The sequence below is a fragment of the Coffea arabica genome, chromosome 3e (genome assembly GCF_036785885.1).
Source record: "Coffea arabica cultivar ET-39 chromosome 3e, Coffea Arabica ET-39 HiFi, whole genome shotgun sequence".
In the NCBI taxonomy this organism is placed as follows: Eukaryota; Viridiplantae; Streptophyta; class Magnoliopsida; order Gentianales; family Rubiaceae; genus Coffea; species Coffea arabica.
The window spans coordinates 14,262,618-14,287,181 of NC_092315.1; the positions used below are offsets into that span (position 1 = coordinate 14,262,618).

Here is a 24,564-nt window from a genome sequence, read left to right on the forward strand (position 1 = left end):
ACCCTGAAAAATAATAAATCCCAGGTACACCAATATAATTCTCCAAGAAAATAAGAGGGAAAAACAACTGAGATTGCAGAAGCAAAAGCTCAACTGATTAGGGTTCTTCTTCTTCTTCTTCTCCTCCTCTCGGCCCATCTTCAACTACGTCCAGCCTAAGCGCTCTCTCTCGATCAAACCATGGCTAACTGTTCGTACATCTTTCTCTCTATCGAGAAATTTATGTACATGAAAGTTAGGGTTTTTATTTTTGTAGTTTTGGATTGTTGAAGTTGTAATGTTGACTCATATTTTTGTTTTTTTTTTATTGGTGAATGATTGTAGCGGGGGCGCGGTCGTTTTTACAGGTGGCGGCTACAGAGGAGGTTGCGCCGCCGCTGAGAGTCGTCCAAATCGAGGGACTGGTAATTGAGATTGTATATTTAGCTGTAATTCGGTGATACTTTTGGAGAAATATTTCTTTATGGCTTTGTCCCCAGATTGTTTTGCTTGCTACTGAATGATTCCACAACCTTTATGGTAAATTTGTTTAGAGGTTCAAATTTGGTAAAAGCGTCTACCTTTTTTTTCTTTTTAGAAAAAAATAAAGAAGATTTGAAATCTAACCATTATGGTTATAGGAACATGAACAAGCTTAATATGGGTTTGTTTTCATAAATCAAATAATTTTTGTGAATTGTATGTTTGTAAAATTTTCAGTTCGTCAAGTATTATTTCTGGTAAAATATATGTTTAATTTCCTTTTTTCTCCAGATTTTTGCTTGTATTATGTTAATCCTGCCCCAAAAGTATTGTTTTAATTCAGCCGTTAGATTATTATTTTTTTAAAATATGCTAATATAAGAGGAATGGGGAAGGACATGCTGCAATAAGCAGTGATGAGTGTTGAGGTAGACCCTTGACATATAGTGCTTAAACTGTTGCTCTGAAGTACTTGGCTTTCTGTGGGATTCGCATTATGAATTTAACTATGAAGCCTTTTAATGAACTTGTTAAAGTATTGAATTTTCATACTGTTCATATTTTCTTTATACAGGTTGTTTTGAAAATTATAAAGCATTGCAAGGAGTTTTCGCCAGCTTTGGTCACAGGGCAGCTACTTGGGTTGGATGTTGGTAGTGTCCTTGAAGTCACCAATTGTTTCCCATTTCCAGTACGTTAAATAGAGGATTTTCTGAGTTTCATACACTGAAAGCTAATCATGCTTTGCTTTGTCTTTTCTATGTTTTATTCTGATACTACATTGTATTTTTGTGATATGTAAATGATAGATACGGGAGGAAGATGAAGAGATTGAAGCAGAGGGTGCTAATTATCAGCTTGAAATGATGAGATGCTTGAGAGAGGTTAATGTTGACAACAACACTGTTGGATGGTGAGTTTGTCCTTGTATTCGTTCTTTACTTCAAGTTGATTGCAAAGAAAGAACAATGAAAAAGATGGTAGTTAGACCCATTTATGGTGTCATTTGATAAACATGTCTCCAGGTACCAATCAACCCTATTTGGTTCCTACCAGACAGTGGAATTGATTGAGACATTCATGAATTATCAGGTATTCTTCTCTCTCTGCTTTTTTTAATGTGAATTAAATTGATTGATAACAACACTGTCTACTCTTATCTACTACCTAGAATTATCTGTTTCAATCATGCTTGGAAGTAATGGTGTCAGCTTTTTGTTCTGCTACATGAAAATTAAGTCTTGCTTTTAACTATTCGAGGGATTTTTTTGGTGAGGTTATGCTATGATTTACTTAAGCTTTGAGAGCTTTTATTGCCCTGTGTGAGATTTTTCCTTAAAACATTTTTGGAAATTGTGATTTGTAAAACATCATTTATGTAGATTGTTGGTTCATTTACTTCTACTCTTTGCCCTGTACGTATCTACTGCAATCGTTTTCTCTATGTGGTTAATCTAAACAAATTTGTTTCTGCAGGAAAATATAAGACGGTGTGTTTGCATTATTTATGATCCTTCCAGGTCAAACCAAGGAGTTTTAGCTTTGAAGGCCTTGAAGCTCTCTGATTCTTTTATGGAACTCTACCGCAGTAATAACTTTACTGGAGAGAAGTATGGTTTTTTTTATACAGTGTACTCTTTTAGAAAGTTTTAGTGTAAAATAAGAGAAATTTTATGACTTTATCTATCTATGTTTTCTGCTTAGGTTGAGGGAGAAGAATCTTTCATGGGTTGATATCTTCGAAGAGATCCCTGTATGCCTTTGATCCTTGTGTTATGCTCATAATTCACCTCATTCTTGGATTTGGCTAGTTTATATATGCAAAATTTTGACATATTATGTCTTTCATGTTGAAGCTACATTTCTTTGACCCTAGCACTTGCACTCGTTGTGTATTTTTCTAATTCTGGTTGATTGGTTTGAAACTCTATGTTTTTAAGATCCACAAGTGTAAGGGCTGTGGTGTATTTGTATTCTAATTCGTTTATGTATATTGACATTCTTTTATCTTCATTTGCTCCTTGAAATACATTGTTTAGAATTATAAATCATATATTTATTTCTTTCTTCATTTTCCTGCCACCATTTTCTGTTGTCCAGGTGGTAGGATTGGTTTCAGAATGCATCTTGTTAGTTAATTGATAAGCTTTATTGCACAAGTTGTTAAACCGACTTATGTGTTAAATTATGTGCTCTGTACTGTGTGAGATTCTTATGTCACCTTTTCTGGACAGATAAAGGTTTCAAATTCTGCTCTCATCAGTGCCTTTATGACTGAACTTCAACCAGACACTCCTGTTAACCAGGTAATAGTGTCCTCTAGTTTGTTGATTCATAGCTGGTTTAATGTTTAAACCATTTCTAAGTTCGATTTGCTTTTTGTATGGTAGTGTGATTATGAAAGGCTACAATTGTCAACCCATCCATACTTGGAGAGGAATATGGAATTTTTGATTGAATGTATGGATGATTTGTCAATGGAACAGCAAAAGGTCAGTTTGTTTTCTCTTTTTTTTATGGTGGTCCGTCATTGTAATGAATTGTTCAAGTGATCTGATTTTTGTTTTTATTACAGTTCCAATTCTATTACCGAAATTTATCTCGTCAACAAGCTCAGCAACAGGCGTGGCTTCAGAAGAGAAGGTAGAATGTTTGTGATATATTCTAGAGTATTCAAGTAGTTTGTATACAGATATTTGGTTGTGTTTTGCTTGGTGTTAGGGATGGGTTTCATGTAACTGATGGAAGAATGACTTGTTTTCAAGTTTAATCTTGGGCCGATGGTGTGGACTATTTTTCAACTGCATTGAAGTTATAGAATGATTAGAGTTAAATTTGTGATCTGAAAGTGCCGAAGTTGGTATTAAATTTTGTTGGTGGTTTGTTGGAATCAAGTTATGTTGTACGTTGTATGAGCAAAAATTTCAATATTCTTTCTGGGAAATCAAAAGGGGAAGAAGAAAAGGCATCTTATAAGTGCCCAGTCCAAGTAAAATTCTCTCTATTTTCTTAATTTGGTGAACTTCTTAGTGGTGGGGAAAATGTCTGTTCGGTGAACATTTTCGATCAACATTTCCCTTGAAGAGAGATGAAAAGTGGAAAGTTTTCTATGAAGGGTTGTCATTTTTCTATGGTTTGAAGAGGTTTGTCTTGTCAGGAATATGTAAGCTTTTGAATGTTTAGTTCTACTCTTTAAGTGATTTGGTTTCAGACTCCCTGACAGTCAGTCACTTGCTTGATGCTTGCTTTAGCATCTACTTTTATTTATTGAAATCTTTGGTATTTTTATTTTTTGATAGGGCTGAAAACATGACACGTAAAGCTGCAGGGGAAGAGCCATTGCCTGAAGAAGATCCTTCAAACCCCATTTTTAAGCCAATTCCAGAACCGTCACGGTTGGACAGCTTTCTCATCACAAATCAAATTGCCAACTATTGCAACCAAATTAATGGGTATGTGCCAAAGTTGTCAATAAACTGCCTTTTATACTTTCACTTGAATTGGACGATGAGTATATTATATGAAAGTTAGCGCCACCTGAAAATTTGGCCGTTGGGATTTAGTGTTATGACAACTATAAGCAATGTATCACATTATCTGAACCTGGTACATGCTGGTTGCTTGCTTGTTCACAAAGTACCCCATAGGGCCATAGATGTTTGTCTTAAAAATAACCTTTCCAATTTGCCATCAAAATGTGTATATGGTTTAGGAGAGCTTATGTGTTCTTGACTTCCTGCTTTGATTTACTGAAGATAAGTTTACTACTGCCCAAAAAACAAGGCTTATGGACAAAGTGGGTTTTCTACTGCTCCTTGCTGCTGCCTTCAGTTTCTGTTTCTATTATACAATGTCTTCTTGCTTTTAATAGTATATCTTCTATTGTTTAAACCATGAATGTTTTTTGGTACTTCATTTGCTACATTGTAAGATCCCCTCTTCCTGTTCATTGTTGTGTGGGATAAGTTTGGTGCTCCAACTGATTTCTTTAAGTAGGATTTATGATTTCAGCTTTTGGAGAAGTTACAAGGTCTGGCTTAAAAATGCCAGGCATATTCCTTTATGTCTTTTTTTTCAGTATTAATTCCTTCTTCAATCAATGAATAGACAAGATTCTATGTTTGTTTGCTGTGAATTACAGAGTTGCTGGACAAAGCTTCAGCAGGCTATACTTGATGAAAGCTCTGCATGAAAACTGAATGTTGTGCTTACCAGAACCTTATTGGAAAGTTTCAAAGGGAAGGAGCTGGGAAAGTATGGTCCATCATAGAATGTGCATTTTGTCAATTTTCAGATTGTAACTTAAGCAAGGATCTTTGCTTAAAACTCTTACAGCGGGGGAAGGGCATGTTGCTCTAAATTTGTATTGATCATTCCTTCTGGCTTCTGTTTTTATTTTGCCTGATATATCAGTTGATTTATATTGCGTAAACAGCAAAATTTTGGATGTAAGATTTAGTGATAGTTGATTAAGTATTCTCAATTTTGTCAGATCTGACCAATCAACCTGCCTATATTTTAGTATTTTGGTCTCTCTCTCTCCCTCCCTCCCTCCCTCCCTCCCCCTGCTACTAGCAATACACGCAGCAGAACTGAGTTATATGGTGCCATCTGTTATGATGTGTCTTGTAAATATGCACAAAAGAGACCTCATTGTGTAGTCGCATAATTCTTTTCTTTTCTGTACAGTGTCTATGTCAGTTTTTCCCTGGGCGTCTAATAGACTTAATAGTACTCTATATTGATATTACTTGAATAGTTTGGCTGTGCCTCGATTTCTTCGGCTTTAGTGGTGCCAATGTCAAGTTTTCTGAGAATTTTTTTCCGCTGAAAGTGTACAAGTTCATTGCTAGTTTGACTTTTTGGTTGAAAGAACAATCGAGATGTAAACGGATTCTTCAATTAGGGATATTGTAAAAGAGATGCACGTCAGGTGAGAGTGTCAACTGTGGCCGGAGGAGTTCTAATTGTATGTCAAGGAATTCTTCAATCTAGGAATATGGTAAAAGAGATGCCCACTGGGTGAAAAGTACCATTTGTGGCCTGAGAAATACACTAATTTTTTCCTTGTTTCCTTATAAGATTTATGGTCCTTTGGCCCCAAAAAAAAAAAAAAAGAAAAGGGAAAGAGAGATACTGTTATTACCCAAAAAAAAAAAAAAAGGAGCATGGTAGAAGTGAGGCAATTAGGACCAATGGACTTGGGTGGTGGTTGATATTATCTGAGGCGGCTTAAACAAAAAAAAGGCAAGACATAGGCTGACAAAACATACTTCCTTCTTATGATTGATATACATTTTTTTCTACCTAACATTAGTTAATTGTTGTTAAAGTTAATCTAGCTGATTAACTTTGTAAAATTGGGCGTCCAAATTATGTATTGGTGCTGTGAGTACCATGAAAATCACCTCTTTCTATTCATTAACATACAAGGGTGATCTCCCAAATTTATTTTTATAGAAACTATGGAATAATCACGTTTCAGCTTTTCAGATTTTGGATATATGAAGCCATTGTTTTCTTACCCCATAGGGCTGTATTCTAGAATTGAAAACAGTGAGTGCTTCGATAGTATATTATTTAGAATAATTATCGTAATGTGATATATGTGAAATAAAAAGATAATTGAAAAATATAAAAAAAATTAATTAAAAAAATATATTTATGATACAAGTAAAATAATATTTAAAATAATTTGTATATCCAAACATACCTTGCCGAAATTCAATAGACCAGTTACACTGGGGTCTATCTAAGGATCTGGGGACTCCTAGTGGTTAGAATGGGTGATGGTATTCAGGTAGATGATTCACCAAGTGTGGTTTTGGCACAAGAAGTTTTTACATGAAATTCAATCCTTATATACAGATAAGCATCTGGAGAGGATTTCTGCTCGGATATCTGAAATTCAAGACGTTCCTCAAACCGGGAATATTGATGATAAAAGAGAGAGACCCTCATAGGTTGGAATTTCCCACAAGAAGGTTGGGTTAAGTTAAATGTGGATGGTTCAGCAAAAGGGGAGTTTGGGCTTGGCAGGTGGAGGTGGTGGTATCTATCAGGGTCTCTGAGATCAAGAACCAGCTGGAAAGAGATCAAGAAGTTGAAGAAGATGAATTAAGGGAGGAATAGAAGAAGAAGAAAATTAGGCTGAGGAAGAGGAAGAGCAGCTGAGAGAAACAGAGAGAAAAATTATGTTATTGAATAAGGATTGCTTCACTACAGTTGCAAGTATTTATATTTCCCTGAGCAACTAACTGAGCCTCACACAAACTATGCCAGTGAAAACACACACAAATTATCAAAATACTTGTGAAATATTCAACATATTTGGGGTCATGACAATATTAAGAATCCTTGCCCTCAAAGGATTGAGATCAGGAATGATACTAAATGGCTTGGCCTAAAAAGAATATGACCAAATGAGCTGCCTGTATCAATTTGTTTTCGAAGTCTTTTAGTCAATTTTGGAAGTTGAAGCCAAGTAGATAATCCCGTCCTCCTGGACCCATGAAAAACTCTCTTCCAAAAGTTTGTAGCCTTGAACTGAACTTACTCTTGCAGGCCAAGTTCTTGCAACTATCAAAATCTTTTGACACACCATAAACTTCAGTGAAAATATCTTGTCCTTGTTCAATTATAGCTTGGACATAGTCTGCCCCCACTTGACTAGTTAATCTGAAATGAGAACTCTCAATTGCATCTTTACACTCAAGTGCAACTCGATAATTTGAATATCATTGAACCTTGTAACCAGGTGTATACTGGTGCAAACCATAAGGTTCCCATTCAAATGAGGATATTCCCATTTCCATTACTTCCCTATGATTGATCCCCCTGGAGTCAGCATCAACAAAATCCAATGACTTGATCATCTTCATCTCAAATTCGTTTCTATTGGGAAGAACAGATACAAAAATGAAACTTTCTGCAAGTGTATGATCAGAACTATTCTTTTCTCCAATTTTACCACTCAACTCAAGAACAAGCCCAGTCCCTTTCGGCCAACTTTTACCAAAAACAATTCCAGCATCCAATACACCCAAGTGGCAAATTTCGCACTGATTCCTTGGAACATGGCTCATTATAGCTTCCACAAGTTCGTAATCCAATACCTCCTTAAGATTCAACCTCAACTGAAATTTTGTAACGTGACATCTCGCTTCTAATACATGTTTGCTATTGGTCTGATGGTTCAAAGACTCAGCCGAGTCATAACCAGAACGGAGCTCTCCGATATGATATCGGGACAAGATGAGTACGAGATAATAGATCACCAAGAACTCGGATGAAACACATAGAAACGACCGAATAGCTCTGAGTCAACTCAAATTTTTATTATTTTTGATAATTTTTTGATAATTTTTGTTTATCATGCGTTTTTATATCATACATAATTTTTAAAATATTAAATGTTTCAAAAATTTGTGTTTCGCCGAAACCGCAACCGATATGCCGAAACCGATGTGAAACGATCCAAGCCGCGACCTCTGACTTGGAACCATGATTGGTCTCTTGATCCCACTTATACAGGTAGACAAGCACCTTCAACAACGTAATTTCAATGCCCCTTTCATGGGGATAATTTACCATCCTACTCTCTGGACAACTGCTTGGAGATTTGTGTAAGATCAGCAAAGTTGTCAGAAAACATAGTTGAGAAAATTGCATCACAGTTCTTCCTTCACTTCCAAAATTGAACAGCAAGTTTCCCACACGTCCAAAATCAATTAACACCCCATGGAAGTTCTCAACACAAAAAAGGCTCAACTCGTTTCTAGATCTTCCCAAGGGTTTAGGAAGAATCATCATATTCATATCCCAAATTGCAGCTCAAAGAATCTTGCTTGATAATAATTTGGTGTGAGAATTTGCTGTCTTCTCCAATACTAGTGCCACCTTTGAACCAGTGGCTATTTCAGACACGGTTGTCATTACAATTTTGTACTCCTTACTGATAATTCCAGCCAAAATACTCTTGAAGGAGAGAACCTATGAGAACCTCCATGAAGTCTCTTGCCTTGAAGAATTGTAGCACAAATTTGGTCTCTTTCTTCAAGGCAGTAGTACACAAGATTCAGCCAATCCAAGACCTCCTAATAACATCAATGATCTGAGTTCTTCAACCCCTTTCTGATTCTTTTCAGCAATAGACCACTGCTGTAATATACTAGGCTCATCTACTTTATCTTGCAATCTTTCCCTTTCATGACACACGTCAAAATATCTAGAGATATTATTTTTTCCTTCCATCAATTGCAGGTCCTGGGACTCAATATCAACATTCTTTTGTACACAAATTCCATGAGTTTCATTCTTCGTATTATCCAGCAATTGACAATTTATATGACTTCATCACATTTTCTCATCCCTTGGAATTTTCTATAGAAATCATAACCAAGTCACTAGTTGAAGACTCCAAAAAAGAACCCTTACCAATTTCCTTCTCAATTAGTTGCTCATTAATATCAGCCGTCCCTGACACAACGTCATCTTGAATTTGCCTTCCACATCAATCTTGTGTTTTTCAACCTTCTCCTTGACTTGAGTGGATAAGGTTGGCAACCCTAAATCACCAATAATTCTTTGATTTTCCTCCAAGGTAAACCCTTTTTCATTGCCGAGTAACCTAAGTATGATATTCAATTAGCAATCAAGACTATGCATGGTTACATCCAATTTACTGTAGATTCCATTACTTGGTTCAGTATGCATGAGATGATCAAACTTATTTTAATCTGATTTGGAAGATCCATGCTATTAAGTAGGGATTGATTTGTAAACTCATTTTTGGCACAAAGGGAAGTCCTGTGCTGATGCTTTAGCCAAAAATAACTTGAATTTGGAGATAGGTGTTACTTTGTTACCAGATCCAACCTTCATTAGGCAATTGTTAGCTTCACGTCTTGTGGGTGCGACCCACTGCAGATTTGTTTATGTATAAGTAGCTACTTCTGCAAAGGTCATGTGAAGTTGAAGATACCAATTGAACACGGTAAAAATAGCAAGAATTATTTTGTCGGTCCAAATGGAGTAGAAGATGAAATCCTATGTAGCATTTAAGCAAAACCTAATAGAGTATCAATAAAGACACAAAGCCTTATAAAGCTCAAATTTTCAACTGAAATAGTATTTGTACATTTACAGGATTGGACGATCAAAACTGACCTTTTTAACTATTGTCACAAGTTCCTTAATCTTGAACCCATATCCTCAGACTCCTATCATTATCAAGCCCAGCAGAAACAATCATGTTCTCAATGGGATGGCAAGTGACCGAGATGACAACATCAGTGTGCCCTTCAAGCTTCTGAAGCATATTCTTTCCTTGCAGATCCCAAATGCAGACGCATTTGTCCTCTGAACCACTGACAATGTACTTCCCATTTGTGACTGAGAAAGTAGGCGCTATGCAATATAATCTATTCACATGGCCGGTGTACACTTTCAAAGACTTCCCAGCTGCATAGTTCCACAACCTCTGCACCCCCAGCCACCAGAAAGAAAAGACCCAAGTCAAATTAATTATCTCAATTGAACAGAGAGAATCTAAACAACTTCATAACTATAAACTAAATGAATGATCTCCATTCTACTTAAAATAGAGTAAAAATTCTATTGATTCTTAGATGATACCAAGTAAAACAGGAAAACATTTACACTTACAAGAGTATCATCCAAAGTGGCGACCAGAATAAACTTGCCATTAGGTGAAAACTTTGCGAAGGACACCGCCGGAACCTTATCATCAATAAGCGTCATAAGGCACGAGCCACTTGCGGCATCCCAAATCTTGCAAGACCCATCATGACTACCCGAAACTATCAACGATCCGTCCCTATTAAAATGCACAGACGTGACGGGCATCGAGTGGGCCCGAATTACATGAACCGACTTGCCCGTTTTCACGTCCCATACCCGAACCGTTTCGTCGAAGGAGCCCGAAACGATGAGGTTCGACTGGGGGTTAAAATTGACGCAGAAGACGAAGTCGGTGTGGCCGCGGAGAGTTTTGACGCATTCGGCGGAGCGTGCTCGCCAAATGCGGAGGGTGCGGTCGTCAGAAGCGGAGCAGACGTAGGTGGAGTCGGGGGACCAGGCCAGGTCGGAGACGCCGTCGGAGTGACCGATGAGGCGGGAAATTTGGGTTAGGGTTTCAGCGGACCAGACAATTAGGGTTTTGTCTAAGGAAGAGGAAGCGAAGAGCTCGCCGTTGTTGGCGAACTTCACGCACGATATAGCCCGCGTGTGGGAATTGAGAATTTTCTTCAGCCGATATTGGCGGTATCCCGGCGCCTGAGACTGAGACTGATTGCTGCTGTTGTTGCTTGCCATGTAAGGATCCGACTGTGATAGGGCGTCCGCCGGCCGGCGAGCGGAAGATTTGCCGAGAGTGACGGCCCCGGAGCTTTTCCTTTTGTCTTTCGTTTTTCTCCCGTCAAAAGGCCTGAGCTTTGAGTTTGAGCATGTGTATTTGGAAACCTTTTTGTGAAGTTTTGCGACGGGTTAAACTAGCACGGACCCTTCCCGGGTAAAAATCTTACTTCGGATCTTTTCTCTTTTTTTTTTCTATCTTTTTAATTCCAGAATCAGGTAATTCTAAGGGTTAATAACACTTTGGGGAATACACACTTTACTTCCTTCAACTTTAAATATATATATATATATATATACGGATTTATAACATTTTGCCCCCCTGAACTTAGGGGTAGTTACTGTTTACCTCCTTCAAATGTAAATATATACATTTTACCTCATATATACTAGTCAAAGTTAGAAAAAAAAAATGAGTGCTATGATATTATTACCTTTTTATTCATGAAATTATCTATATCTTAGTCTTATTTCTTTTCATTACTAATAAATATAATCTTCTCTATTGTACCAACTATAAAACAATATCAAAAAAAAAAGTTTACATTTAGTTTATATCCTTAGAATTTTTCCTATTGGAGTAATATTCACTTTTATGTATGCTTTGTTCAATTTACTATACTTTAAGTCAAACAAAATGGATAAATAATACAATAGTAAGTTAATCACAATTTCCAATTTTTTTAAAAAAAGAGGTAATACTAAAATTATTTTTTAAAAAGTTGTATTTATTATTTTAGTTTTTATGTGAACTTTTAGGCTAATATTGTTGTCATTTTTTGTTGATGTATCATAGTTTACTATTGTCGCATTTTCTTCTAACAAAATTAAATTTGATTTAATCTCCATTTCCTTCTCTAAGTTTAAAAATGAGACGCATCAGCCATTTTTAGCAATTTTGATTAAGAATTTAATATTGGATTAATTTGAAAAATAAAAAAGACAATAATATTTGTTTAAAACTTAAAATAAATTAAAATAACAAAAAAATATTTAAAAAAAAAAGAAAAAATAAGTTTTGTATTATCTCTTTTTTAAAAAAAATGTATTTGTGCTTAATTTAGTGTTGTGTTATCTATCCTTTATGTTTGACTTAAAGTCTAATAAAATGAACAAAACATATATAAATACAAACCTTAATCCAAGAAGAAATATTTGAAGGATATAAACTAAATATTAACTTTCTTTAGTTATTTAGTTTGATATTTTTGTCTCGTTGATAAGATAGAGAAGATGTAAGTATTTTAGCACTAAAAGGAAACGATATTAAGTTATAGATAACTTCTTGAATAAAAGGGCAATAATATTATTACACTTACATGATTTTTTTTTTTTTTGTATTTATAACTTTGACTAGTTTTCATGGGGTAAAGTGTGTATATTTAAGGTTGAGTGGGGTAAAGTGTGACTATGCCTAAGTTGTTATATAATTCACATTTTCCTAGTAGACTTTGAAGATTGGTGTCCCTGCATCTGATCCACAAATTTCTTCTTTCGCTCAATCATAAGTTTTCCCATTTTTCTTCAATCTGGATTTGTCCCCTATCAAGATTTCTCATGCATGGCTGCATTCTACCATAGCAAGTGTTTTCCTTGTAGATGGACCAGGCTAGATATTTTTTTTTTTTGTGTTCTTGGTACTTAATATCTCGATTCTACTTTCAAAAATTCCTTACGTTGAGGTTGTTTGCATATGGAATTTGGATTTTTCTTACGCCGAATTTGAACATAATTGAAAAAAAAAGAAAATAAAAAAGTAATTTCTGCTTATAGTTGTATCAAAAATTTGTGTATTTGTTCTTTTATTAGAAACTTGCAAATTGTCCTCTTGTTGTGTGTTAAGTACTTCTTGATCTTCAACGGCCTATATATTTTTGCAATTGGAATGCTGAAAATGAAATGAATGCAGAAAATTGGGCAGTTTTATGCGATGAACTTGAATCTGGTGGATAGGAGAGTCCTCCTTGCTACCTAATTCAAGGTTCAAATCTTAAACTTGACAGTTGCCGGTAGGGAGAAAAAAAAAAGTAGTTTCAGCAAAGTGTACCTGCATTCTGCCAGGTCCTCATGTGGTTATAAATTTTGCTGGTTTAATCACTGTTAAATTGGCAGCAGTCATGAATTCGGAAATATAGTTTAGTTTTGGTTCCAAAAATTTACTATCTACGCACTTCTGGTTATCAGAATGAGAAACAATCCCTTACCTAAAAATAACAAAGTTTATAGGACTGATACTACCATATCGTCACTCAATATTTAACCTTCTACTAATGTTTCTTAGTAGCTATCTTCCTGCTTATGTTTTAAGTTTAATGTTTTGCTCGAGTCAGAGCTGCTATGTTTGGCCTGTTCTATTAGGGTTATCTTCTTTGTTTCTAGGTGAAGCTGAGATGTGGTTTAGGACTGCCAGGCCTGAATACAAGTAAAAAGTTGTGCCTCCATTCTTTTGATTCAGAACAGTAATACATGGATGGATGCCCATTTTCTTCACATATGATGACTTTGTAGACAGATTACATGGTTATTACCATCTTGAAAAATAATTTATTGCATCAAATTTAGGGTTCCAACTTATAAGGTCATTTGTAGATCTTGATAGACAGAAAATATGGAGAATTATGGTCTTCCGTTATGGGGTAGCAGTACAAGTTGCTAGCACCTTATTCCTATACAGTGTTAAAAACCCCAAAGGAAAATGAATTCTTCAAGTCCATCTCTTGGTATTAGTCAGTCCTTGGTTTGTATCAAAAGAATGTCCAGTTTTGTGCATGCAATATTGTTGTTTTACAGTACCTTTGCATTTTTCTCTTTAGCCATCATGAATTGTGACCTTGGCATTGTCTCCCTCCCTTGCTTCCTGGAGGTAATTATTTCTTTTTCTTTGCTCCACCAACTTTCTTTGTGTGGAAGTGATTTGTAGGGAAGCATGGAGCCCCTGGCAACATTATTGCTGAATTTTGGTTTCAAACAAGCATGGAAGATCAGATGTTGCATACTTGTACGCGAATAGGATACACGTGTGAATGAAGGACTTGGAATGCAAAGCAGTCCATAATTGGTGAGAGGAAAACTTTCGTGCTGACCAGCTAGCTAAAATGAGGTTGAAGTTTCTAACAGGGGTGACAACTTTCTTGTGAGCCTCTGTACAGCTAAAAAGAAACTTTGAGAAAATGGCCAATTTCGTCTCTAATTTTTTTTTTGGTGCTGATTTAGTTCCTAATTTTTATTTCTGATCCATTTAATACTTGAACTTATTTTGCAGCTCTAATTAAAGACCTTTGCTATAACACCGCTACCTAAAACTGATTTGGCTCCTAATGGACCAACTAAATAGGGATATTATGAGAACGTCACTCATAAGACTGTAATAAAATAAATAAATTGTACTAAAAATCACCGGATAAAACTTTTGAATTGTGTAACAAATCACCAAATAAAACTTTTAAAAGTTTAATGTTGTGATTTTCTACATGATTTACTTGATTTATTACAGTCTCGTGTGTGATGTTCCCAAAATACCCCTTTTAACTTGGCCAATTAGGAACCAGATTGGTTTTAGGTGGTAACCCCGCTGTGGAGGTTCTTAATTTGGAACTGCAAAATAAGTTCGCATATTACATTGATTAGGAATAAAAGTTAGGGACTAAATTGGCACTAATGAAAAAGTTTAGGAACTAAACTGACCATTTTCCCAGAATGAACTTTTATTGTGAAACTGGAAATATACTGCAAGGGTTTGTTTAATGCAAGATATGCGAGTATCAGGGATTCAGCCTGATACATATACTTACACCACGTTGAAGGATACATATTGCAAAATCTGGTGAATGGATCAAGGCTCATGAACTTTTGTGCAAGACTTCAACCGACTACTGTTACATATAGTGTATAAATGGATTTTGTATATTTGGCACTTTAGAAGATGGTGAAAAGGTGAATTATTCTTGGTCTACTAGCAAGAGAATGAAATTTTTCCTTGCTGGATTAATTGCTAATTTGATAGGAGTCTATTTTGAGCTTGCATTTTCTATAGTTTATAGGGTTTATGTGTCACCCAAACTTGAACTCAAGAGAAATGATTATTATTTGAAGGCAATATGTAGTAATTGATAAAAATAAATAGTGGGGGAATGCGAGTAGCACGACCAGGACTGGTAAGTCCGTCTTTACGGTAAGGTCCCATGTTCGACCCTGCTGTGGTAAAATTGCTGGCATCCTTGGGTAGGGCTCTGCTGGCCTTAAGGGGATTTGTCTGGTCAAATAAAAAAAAGGTTGGGACACAAAAAAAAGGTGAAAAAAAAAAATAGTGGGGGAATGCCTAACCTGTGGTTAAAATAAATTCCTAATGATGGCAACTCCAAAATTGGTCAACAGATGTACATTTGAGTACTAGCCAACTATTTTTGCTTAACTATCTTAATGCTAGCTATTACATCCAATTCCTTTTTCTTTTTCTTAACTTAGTAATAAAACCAAGAAAAAAAAAGATGGAGTTTAAATTGCCTACATAGAATTAACTGTTTACACATCATAAGATAAATTTTGAATAATTTTCATTCTTATTAATTTAAGATGAATTTTCTTGTTTAGTTTTGTTTTGCATTGTCATTTCCTTTGAAAAGAATTACTTTCTTTAAAATTGGAATTCACTTTCCATTCCCTCACTGGTTTCATCCTTCCAACCAAAAAAAAAAAAAAAACAAACGTACTGCTAATTACTTTGTAATACAATTGCAAACAAGTGATAGTAAATAACATCATCAAAAGAAAGGGAAATTAACAGCACAAAATAGTGGTAGAACCTCAGGAGGATAAGATTTTACTACATTTTCCTGCCCAAGACAGATAAAAAAAAAAAAGGGTAAAATGCTTCATCTGTTGATCATAGATTAATCTTCTTAAAATGCTTCCATCCTCTGTGGAAGCGGGGTCTTGATAACTTGCAAAATTTGCACCACTTCTGCCATGGAAGGCCTACTCGAAGGTATCTGAGAAGTGCAGACAAGGGCTAATTTTAGAACTGGCGAAACCTCATCCTCTGGATAATTCCCCATGCTAGGATCAACACAATCCAACGCATTCCCTTGTTCAAGCAAGACTCTAACATGATCACTTAGAATCATAACATTGTCTTCTCCATACTCTACAGGTCTTCTACCAGTTACTATCTCAAGTATCAGCACTCCAAAACCGAATACATCGCATTTTTCATTGACTCGTAAGCTCTGGCATGCTAATTCAGGTGCAACATAGCCTAATGCACTCTGAAATCTGCTGCTTATCACATGTTTATCGAGCTTCGTTAGCAGTCTTGCCAGGCCGAAATCTGATATCTTGGGATTCATATGTTCATCAAGAAGAATGTTGCTAGGCTTTACGTTGTAGTGAATTATTGGTGGACGGATTGAATGATGCAAATGAGCAAGTCCCTTTGCTGTTCCTAGCACAATCTTGAATCTGGTGGCCCAAGTCAGGGGTGCAGCTGATGGTGGCCTCTCGTGAAGTTTCGCCTGTAAGCTTCCTTCAGGAGCATAATCAGAAACCAGAAGCTGCAACTGAGGAGTCCAGTAGTATCCTCTGAGAGGAATCAGGTTTTGATGCCTCGCTCTGCCTAAAGTTCGGACTTCTCGATCAAAGTCTTCAGGATACTCCACTATATTTGATGTCACCAGTTTCTTGATAGCTACAACCTTTCCTTCCCCACCCAATGAAGCCTTGTAAACGGTTCCAAAGACTCCTCCTCCGATTTCGGCTGCCTTGTTCAGTATTGATTCAAGACTAGAGCTAATCCAATCTGGAGAAGATTTTGAGTCAAACAAAATGAGCTTCCCTGCAGCTACACTGCCAGACTTTGTTGAGCTTGAGCACATGCTTTCTAGAGCGTTATCAACGAAGGCAAGTTTTCTTCTAGCTGAAACATTAATTAAAGTTATAACCATCACACCAACAGCTATCACAGCAGCTGCTGAAATTGCAACAATGGCTGAAACACTGAGGAATCTGTGATGCCTAAAACTTCCTGTACTTCTTGAAGGCTCATCGTCTTGGTTCTGATCTCCTCCATGATTGCCATAAGCATTTGGATCAAGAACTAAAGGCTTTGGAACATTCATTTTGCAAGGTCCCCTCAAGAGGGGAGAGCAAATACCCAAATTTCCTTCCAATGCACTCTGATCTAAGTTCTGAAATATGCTCCCAGGCCCAGCAGGAAGTCTACCAATGAGCCTATTGTAGGATATGTTCACTGCAAGAAGATTTTCCAATTTTCCAAGATCTTGAGGTATCTCTCCACTAAGTTGGTTGAATTCCAGCTTCAGAATCTTGAGCTTCTTCAACAGAGAAACAGATGGGGGTATGGGACCTGTTAAGCTATTGTAGGATAAGCTCCTGCAATAGAGAGTTGTAAAGAATATTCTTATCATTGAAGAAAATATCAGGAAATAAAAATAAAAAAACTGAATCTTGGATAGATCAAAGACTTACAACAAGAATAGGGATGAACAATTGCCTATCTCATTTGGAATCGGCCCTGTCAATGAATTTTCATCTAGTTGAAGAATTCGTATGCTTCCGGAATCACATATATCTTCTGGGATTGATCCAGTTAGAGCACTGTTTCGAAGATCTAACACAGTGAGATTCTGGTAGTATCCAATTTCTGGGGGCAGTCTTGACTGAAAACTATTCCATGACAAATTCAAGTATCTTAACTTGGAATACAACCCCATTTCTGCTGGTAAACCTCCTGTTAGATTGTTCCCCGACAAATCTAGCACTTGGAGAGACTCAAACAGTTCACTCGAGCCAGATGGAATTGAACCAGTGAGCTCATTTCTTGACAAATCTAACTCATTCAACTCCATGTCAAACAGGCCTTCTGGAATGCTACCATTGAGGGCATTTCCACTCAACTGGATCACTGAAAGGCTGCCACACAAAGCCATGGACGTGGGAATGTTTCCTGTTAGTCCATTATTCGACAAATCAAGAAACTCCAATGCATTCATTTCACCAATAGACATTGGCAGTGAACCCTGTAAATTGTTGCCTGAGAAGTCCAAATATTCCAGGCTGCTCAGCTTGTTAATCCACTGAGGGAAATCTCCATCCAGAACATTATTTGACAAACTAAAAAAGTTAAGAGCATTGAGTCTCTGAAGTGACTCTGGAAGTGCTCCAGTGAAAAGATTATGACTGAAGTCTAATGTACTTAAATGTGGACAGAATCCAATATCAGTTGGTATTGATCCAGAGAAGTGATTTCCTTGTAACAGAAGCTCTTTCAAGTTATGCATAGCTGAAATGCCAAACGGTAATTGTCCTGATAGCTCATTATTCGAAAGATCCAATGTCCGGAGCCTAGTCAAGGATTGAAACATTTCTTTAAAATTTGGGTCACCAGAGAAATGGTTATTGGACATGTTCTGATGGTTCAAGTTTACGCATCTAGACAGGGTTGTGGGAAATGCCCCTTCAAGGTGATTTCCAGCTAAAGCAATGAACCTCAGCGATTGACAGTTTTCGAATAAATCATCAGAAATAGGCCCTGATAATGAATTCTCTGATAGGTCTAGGAACTGGATTGAGCTCATGTTTGCAACAGAAGATGGAATGTTACCATTGAGGTTATTCTGACTAAGGTTAAGTCTTTCTAGGCCAGTTATAAGAGCAAACTCTGGACTAATACTACCAGTTAAATTGTTGTTTGACAAAGAAAGTACCTTCAAATCCTGCAATTTTTCCAGGCCTCTTCCCATCTTGCCTGATAAGCCTAATCCATCAAGGGATACTTCAGAAACTCTGCCATTTCTTGGATTGCATTTTATGAACTCCCACGCGCATGGGGAGCTGTCATCTTCACTCCAGGATTCTAGATGGGAAAATGGATCGTAAATAGCTGACTTGAAGACAATGAGGCCTAGAACATCATCATTGAGTGGTAGAGAATCTTCAGCTTTACAAATTCCTAGTATTGCTATTGAAAGAAAACAAAACAAGAATAAAGGTGATTGAAACTTCATCATCCTTCTTTCCACTTCTCTGCTTCCGACCAGCATCTAAGTTCAGTTTTGCATTGCCAAAACACTGTAGTACCAAATTAAGTCTGCAAAACTTTTTGACTTGGCACAGAAAGATACTGTACCAAATCTGAATCAAAACTTTATCAGCTTTTGTCACGAGAAGAGAGAAAGAGGGAGAAAGGAATACTGATGGGTGGTGATATAAGATAGACGATTAGTTACTGGTTTGGGGTCTTTTGCAGCGATAAAAGGAGAAACAATTCCCAACGGAATAAAGACGCATATATGAAGACCAGTAGATCATGACAAAACAGCCTCTTAGACATAGAATACTTGGAATTTTGCATGCAACCTTTGAGGCCCAACTGTCTCAAACTAGAGAAATCTCAAGAGACATGAGGTGTGATATGTGGTTTCAAGATATAAAATAAACCATCTTATTTACTTTCAATGTTCCATTGATAATTAAATACTACGTCATATGGTAAATGAATATCCTATACATTCTACTTAGTTTCGATATTCCTAGAGGTGGCAAAATGGGCGGGATGGGCGGGATTTGATTGGATTTAAGATGGAACCGAGTCATATGGGTTTGGGCCCAATCTTACCCATATATGTTTTGGGACTAACTTGGGCGGGATCACTTTGGGATGGGTTTAGATTGATCCCGCCCAATACCCAAATCTATTTTCTACATATTTTTTCCTTTAATTTATTTTTTATTTTTTTATATAATTTTAATATTTTTTATTTATTAAAATTCTTTTAGTTTTATTAAATAAACATGCAAGTGCTTTATACTCAGAATTATCACCAAAAATTGGATTAACAAATAAAGGAAAAGATAGATATACAATCATGACTATAAAATTGTTAAATATAATTTTTGAATCTAAGACTCCGTTTGGATTGGCTATTTTTTCAAAAAATAAGTTTTTCAAATACAATGTTACAGTAATATACAATAACTCAAAAAACATCCCATCCATATTAGTATATCAAATATTTCAAAAAAAATTTATAGTAAAAATTTTTCATATACACTAATACAATAAAATATTTCAAAAACACCCCTCAAAAATAGTTAATCCAAACGGAGCCCTTGCTATTTGAGCCCAATGGGTACCCAAACATTTTCCAAAATTTCCCATCAATTAATGGGTACAATTGGGATTTGTCTCATTTTAAACCCAATATCAAATTCCAATACCCATCCCGCCCAAAGTCTCAATGGGCATGGGTAACCCATTGGGACTTGGGACAAGTTGCCACCTCTAGATATTCCATTGACAATCAAATATTACGTTATATATTTCATAAGTATGTCACACATTCGTTATAATATCATGCCATTTTTAAAGTTTGAAATATTATTTGAAATAATTACTGTGACACTTTTTGCGATGTGATGTATATGAGATAAAAATTTGATTAAAAAGTTAAAAGATGTATTGAAAAATGTGTTTGTGATGCAAGTAAATAATTTTTGGCAGATAATTCATATCCAAACACACATACATCATCAAGAAATTTTGTGTATAGGGATTTGAGAGTGATCGGTTCTCAAGGTTTTGAGACAATGAAGGTGTAATAAATTTTCCCTGAGATAAAAATTAAGTATTTATGTGAGATGTCACAACAGTTGATAATGTTACACTTGATTTTGCAATTTGTGTTATTGTGTTATATACCTAACAAAAAAAAAATCCCCTTGTTACGTTTCAAATATTCATAACTCAGTTACAATTTGAAATTCTAACCAAGCACATAAGGTCCAGAATTCAGCAAACCTGTACTGCATATTAGTGGTAAAGTTGCAGAGAGGATTCAGTGTGGTTGGAATTTGGCACGATTATGTCTGGCTGTTGTAATTTTTCTATTATTTGGTATACAATTACGTTACATTATTTTGTATTTGAAGTAAAAGTGATGTACACGAATAAAATATTTAATATATATTTAATATAATATAAGGATGTATTTATACACTAAAACTTTAAACATGTATAATAACCGGACGAAACCGCACAAAACGTAAAGTTGAATGCCACATCTAAAATATATACAGTATGCACTAACCTAGTACTACTCTTTAGCTTTCAATGCTTGTGGTACTTTTGAGTGAGAAAACAGTTTTCCAAACTAAATATTCTAAACACTTAAGTTCAAAAAACAAATTTCTAAAGGCTTGTGCATCTTAATATGAGAATTAATCTTTCCTATATTGTCAATACATACGTTGACAGATTTAGATGCATAATATACCATTTTAATTTGATTTTAAACATCTTATTTACATATGTGGTATATATTTAGACTCGCTAATATATGCACTGTTAGTGTATTAAAGATTTAACCCATAATTATTAGTTCAGAGTTATCATTTCTTGTGTTCAATGACACTTGATTTGCATCTTGTTGATTAAAAAGAAATTGACAAAACAGTTGTTTCGAGTTAATTAAATTACTACCATGAATTGGGTAAAAGTTGACATGTTGTTGGGCAAATCATAGCAACATAATTGGAACTTGTTTAATATTTACCTTTTACTTTACAACAATGCAACACCAAGGAATGAGATTTGAGATTTGAAGTTTGAATTGGAGGAATAACAAAGGATGAAAAATCCAAGGAGAATGTTATGGTTGTCTGCACAATCAACAATTGGTCCAAGATAGACTTCTGCCACATTCCCACCACCAAGTCCCAAGGTTAACTCACTTTCTATTGCCCATTTCTTGCAAATCATTTGTCTCTTTTTTTGTCATGAGCTGCTTGTCCTTTCACTTTCTCTTCTTACCATACAAAAAAAAAATTGCAAATTTTTTTGCATATCCTTTTTTGTAGTGGTACTGACCACAAGAATTTCTTGTAGTTCGCTATTTGCCTTTTGGTTAGGGTGACAAATAGATTCAGAAATAAAAGAGAAAATGAGAAAAAATTCACATGATCCAAATTGGAGTCACGGACCATGCCTTGATCAAACTGCAGTGCAATAGAGACCAAAACCTTAAGAAAAGTAGCGGTCCCATATCTAGTCTTTGCTTTATCATCTTGTCGTTGAAATTATAAATCCTGATAATAATTCTGTACAAAAAAATTTGGCTCTATAGCTCCCATTTTGCATGCTTCAATTCAATCCAAGCCATGCCCATCTCTCTATCATTTCAGAATTTCTATTCTTTGCAATCAGGGAATAGGATAAAATACCAAAAAGAGGGGCATTAATTATTAAAATTCTCAAATCATTATCTATTTTTTAAATCGCACATGATTTCTCAAAAAAAAGTTTTGCATTTTTTGCCTAAAATGTTGATATAGAACCCACTTTTATTCGCTCTTTTGAAATTTCTTGATTTAACACTTTAAAACTTACATTATTCCAAAAGAGCCCATCTACAAAAAGCAGTTGTAAATTACGATATTTTTAAGTAATAGACATGAATATGAGAATACTTAAAATCAAGGAGGTTGGTCGAACGAGCTTTTACCAAACCAAACTTGATTCATGTATCGAGTCGTTTAGTTCATTTTTCAGTCCTAGTTTTGCCTTCACCAAATATACATAATTAGTAAAGTATTTTGAAAAAGTTCCTCATTTTTTGCAACTTATATAACTGCTGAGAATTTCATTCAGACGAATTCAAAGTATTCAACTGGAATATTGGAATAGTAAAGGTAAATTACCACTGGCAATTTACCTTTTTTTTCGAGGAAATTTAGGTTGTGTTTGGATTGCATTTTCCGTGATTTTTCATAGAAAAATTACTGTAGCGATTTGATGTATGTGAGGGAAAAAGGTAATAGGGAAATGTGATTACGGAAAATGACGTAATTTTTTGACGGAAACCGGCAATCCAAACAAGGCGTTACCATTCCATCTCATCTAGATAGTTTTGGGTTTTCCGTCTACCACGTATACACGAAAACTCAATGGTAAGCTACTCTAAATTAGTCCGATTTTATGTGACTTTATATGAGCACTGAGAAATTCGATCAAACAGAATTGAACTGTCATTATGAAATCTTGGAGCAGCACCGGCAAAATACCATTAGCGATTCTTCATGTCATGCCTGACAGCATTGTAATATCCCACCTTAGATAATGTCAAGCTTTGCCTTCACCGAACATACATAAATAATAAATAATAAGGATTAATCTTTCCTATACTGACATTGTATACACTTTCAATTTTGGATGAATAACATGTGATATAAATTCAATAGTAATAATGTATACACTGTCAGTTTATATAAAATTTACTCAAATAGTAAAGTAATCTGAATAAATCAATGAGAAAAATATAAAATCTCCAAATTTTGGACGAAAACAAATTTGCTACCCAAGCTTTCAATATTTGAGCACACTTAATACCCTTGATAGTTTTTTCCTAAATTATTGCTGGAAAAAGTCACGTAATAATCACATATCCAGCAACTATTATATAAAAAAATGCCAAAATATGTAAAATATCCTTTTGATAAAATTATTAGTCCTTAAACGAATTAGTTAGTGTCAGAAGGATATTTAACGTGATACTTAGTATCAAAAGGATATTTTACGTTTTTTGGCATTTTTTTTATATAACAGTTGTCAAACATGTGACTATCACATGACCTTTTTCGGTAGCAATTTGAAAAAATTCGTCAAGGGTATTAAATGTGCCCAATAGCTGAAAGACTGGGTACCAAATTTATTTTTATCCAAAATTTAGAAACTAAAATCGCTCATGTGCTAAAGTTTGGATATAAAAACTGTATTTCTCTCTAAGTCACATTTTGCGCGACGCATATGAGTGTTGAAATTAGAGGAAATTAAAGTATTACATTAAAATCTTGGAGAGGTAAAATTCAACTAGCAATTTGTCATGTCATGCCTGATAGCACTGTTACATCCTACCTAGATAACTCCAGATTTTGCCTTCACGACACACACATCAATGGTAAAGTGCTGGGAATTTCAACTAGACCAAATAGCAGCTTATGTTAAAATCTTGGAATACTAATGATAAAACACCACCAGTGATTCGTCATTTCATGCCTCACAGCATTATCACATCCTACCTAGATATTGGCAAGTTTTTCCAACGACTACTGTTTTTGGAGGAGTAAGGAGGAGGTATAGCCAACCACTGAGCAATGGCTCAGTGGCCAAGTCCCTCCTTAGTGGCCAAGTCCCTCCTTAGGCTACAGGTGACGGTTTAAATCTCATCTGCAGTGAAAAAAATTTAAGAGTTGTGCCATAACATTCTCCTGGTCTAGTTGAATCTGTATACTTACTAGCCCCTGCAACAGCCTCCTTAGGCTCTCCTTCTCGCTAAATTAGGATAGAGTAGATTATACAATAATTACTGGATAATGCTAATCCATGTAAAAGTTTTATTTAAAAAAAGTGTAAAAGTTTTAACGTTAAAATATATGCGGTTCAGATAGAAGTGACTTAAGTGTGTATGTGGGATAATTTTTAAAAAAAATAGTGTAAAATTTTTCTAACGTAACGTATGCAAAATAAAAAGTAATTGTAAATGTGTTGATAATGTAAATAAATAAATTTTTTCAAATAAACTACTATCCAAACCAATAGATTTTAGGGTGGACTCCCCCCCCCCCCCGCCCCTCTTTTTGTGCTTGAACTACATATACTAAAGAAGTTATAAATGTATACTATATATGCATAAGTTGAATTTCAAATTTAAATTAATA

At 35.4% G+C, this 24,564-nt stretch overlaps 3 protein-coding genes across 3 annotated transcripts; 1 reads left to right on the plus strand and 2 right to left on the minus strand.

The window, feature by feature from the left end:
• On the plus strand, positions 1-4,953 carry LOC113736548 (eukaryotic translation initiation factor 3 subunit H). The gene is made up of 12 exons (XM_027263575.2): positions 1-190; positions 325-404; positions 1,037-1,153; positions 1,272-1,375; positions 1,488-1,554; positions 1,939-2,072; positions 2,167-2,215; positions 2,697-2,768; positions 2,853-2,954; positions 3,038-3,105; positions 3,762-3,914; positions 4,604-4,953. The coding sequence occupies exons 1-12, from the start codon at positions 181-183 to the stop codon at positions 4,659-4,661; spliced, it is 1,014 nt and encodes a 337-aa protein (XP_027119376.1). The 5' UTR covers positions 1-180; the 3' UTR covers positions 4,662-4,953.
• A 4,543-nt stretch (positions 4,954-9,496) lies between these two features.
• Positions 9,497-10,975, minus strand: LOC113736770 (COMPASS-like H3K4 histone methylase component WDR5B). Its single transcript, XM_027263867.2, has 2 exons — positions 10,129-10,975; positions 9,497-9,943 (listed from the first exon to the last, which is right to left on the minus strand). Exons 1-2 carry the CDS (start codon positions 10,795-10,797, stop codon positions 9,656-9,658), a joined length of 957 nt encoding a protein of 318 aa, XP_027119668.1. The 5' UTR covers positions 10,798-10,975; the 3' UTR covers positions 9,497-9,655.
• A 4,567-nt stretch (positions 10,976-15,542) lies between these two features.
• On the minus strand, positions 15,543-19,170 carry LOC113736549 (probably inactive leucine-rich repeat receptor-like protein kinase At3g28040). The gene is made up of 2 exons (XM_027263576.2): positions 17,320-19,170; positions 15,543-17,223 (listed from the first exon to the last, which is right to left on the minus strand). Exons 1-2 carry the CDS (start codon positions 18,891-18,893, stop codon positions 15,735-15,737), a joined length of 3,063 nt encoding a protein of 1,020 aa, XP_027119377.1. The 5' UTR covers positions 18,894-19,170; the 3' UTR covers positions 15,543-15,734.
• Between the last annotated feature and the right edge of the window lie 5,394 nt (positions 19,171-24,564).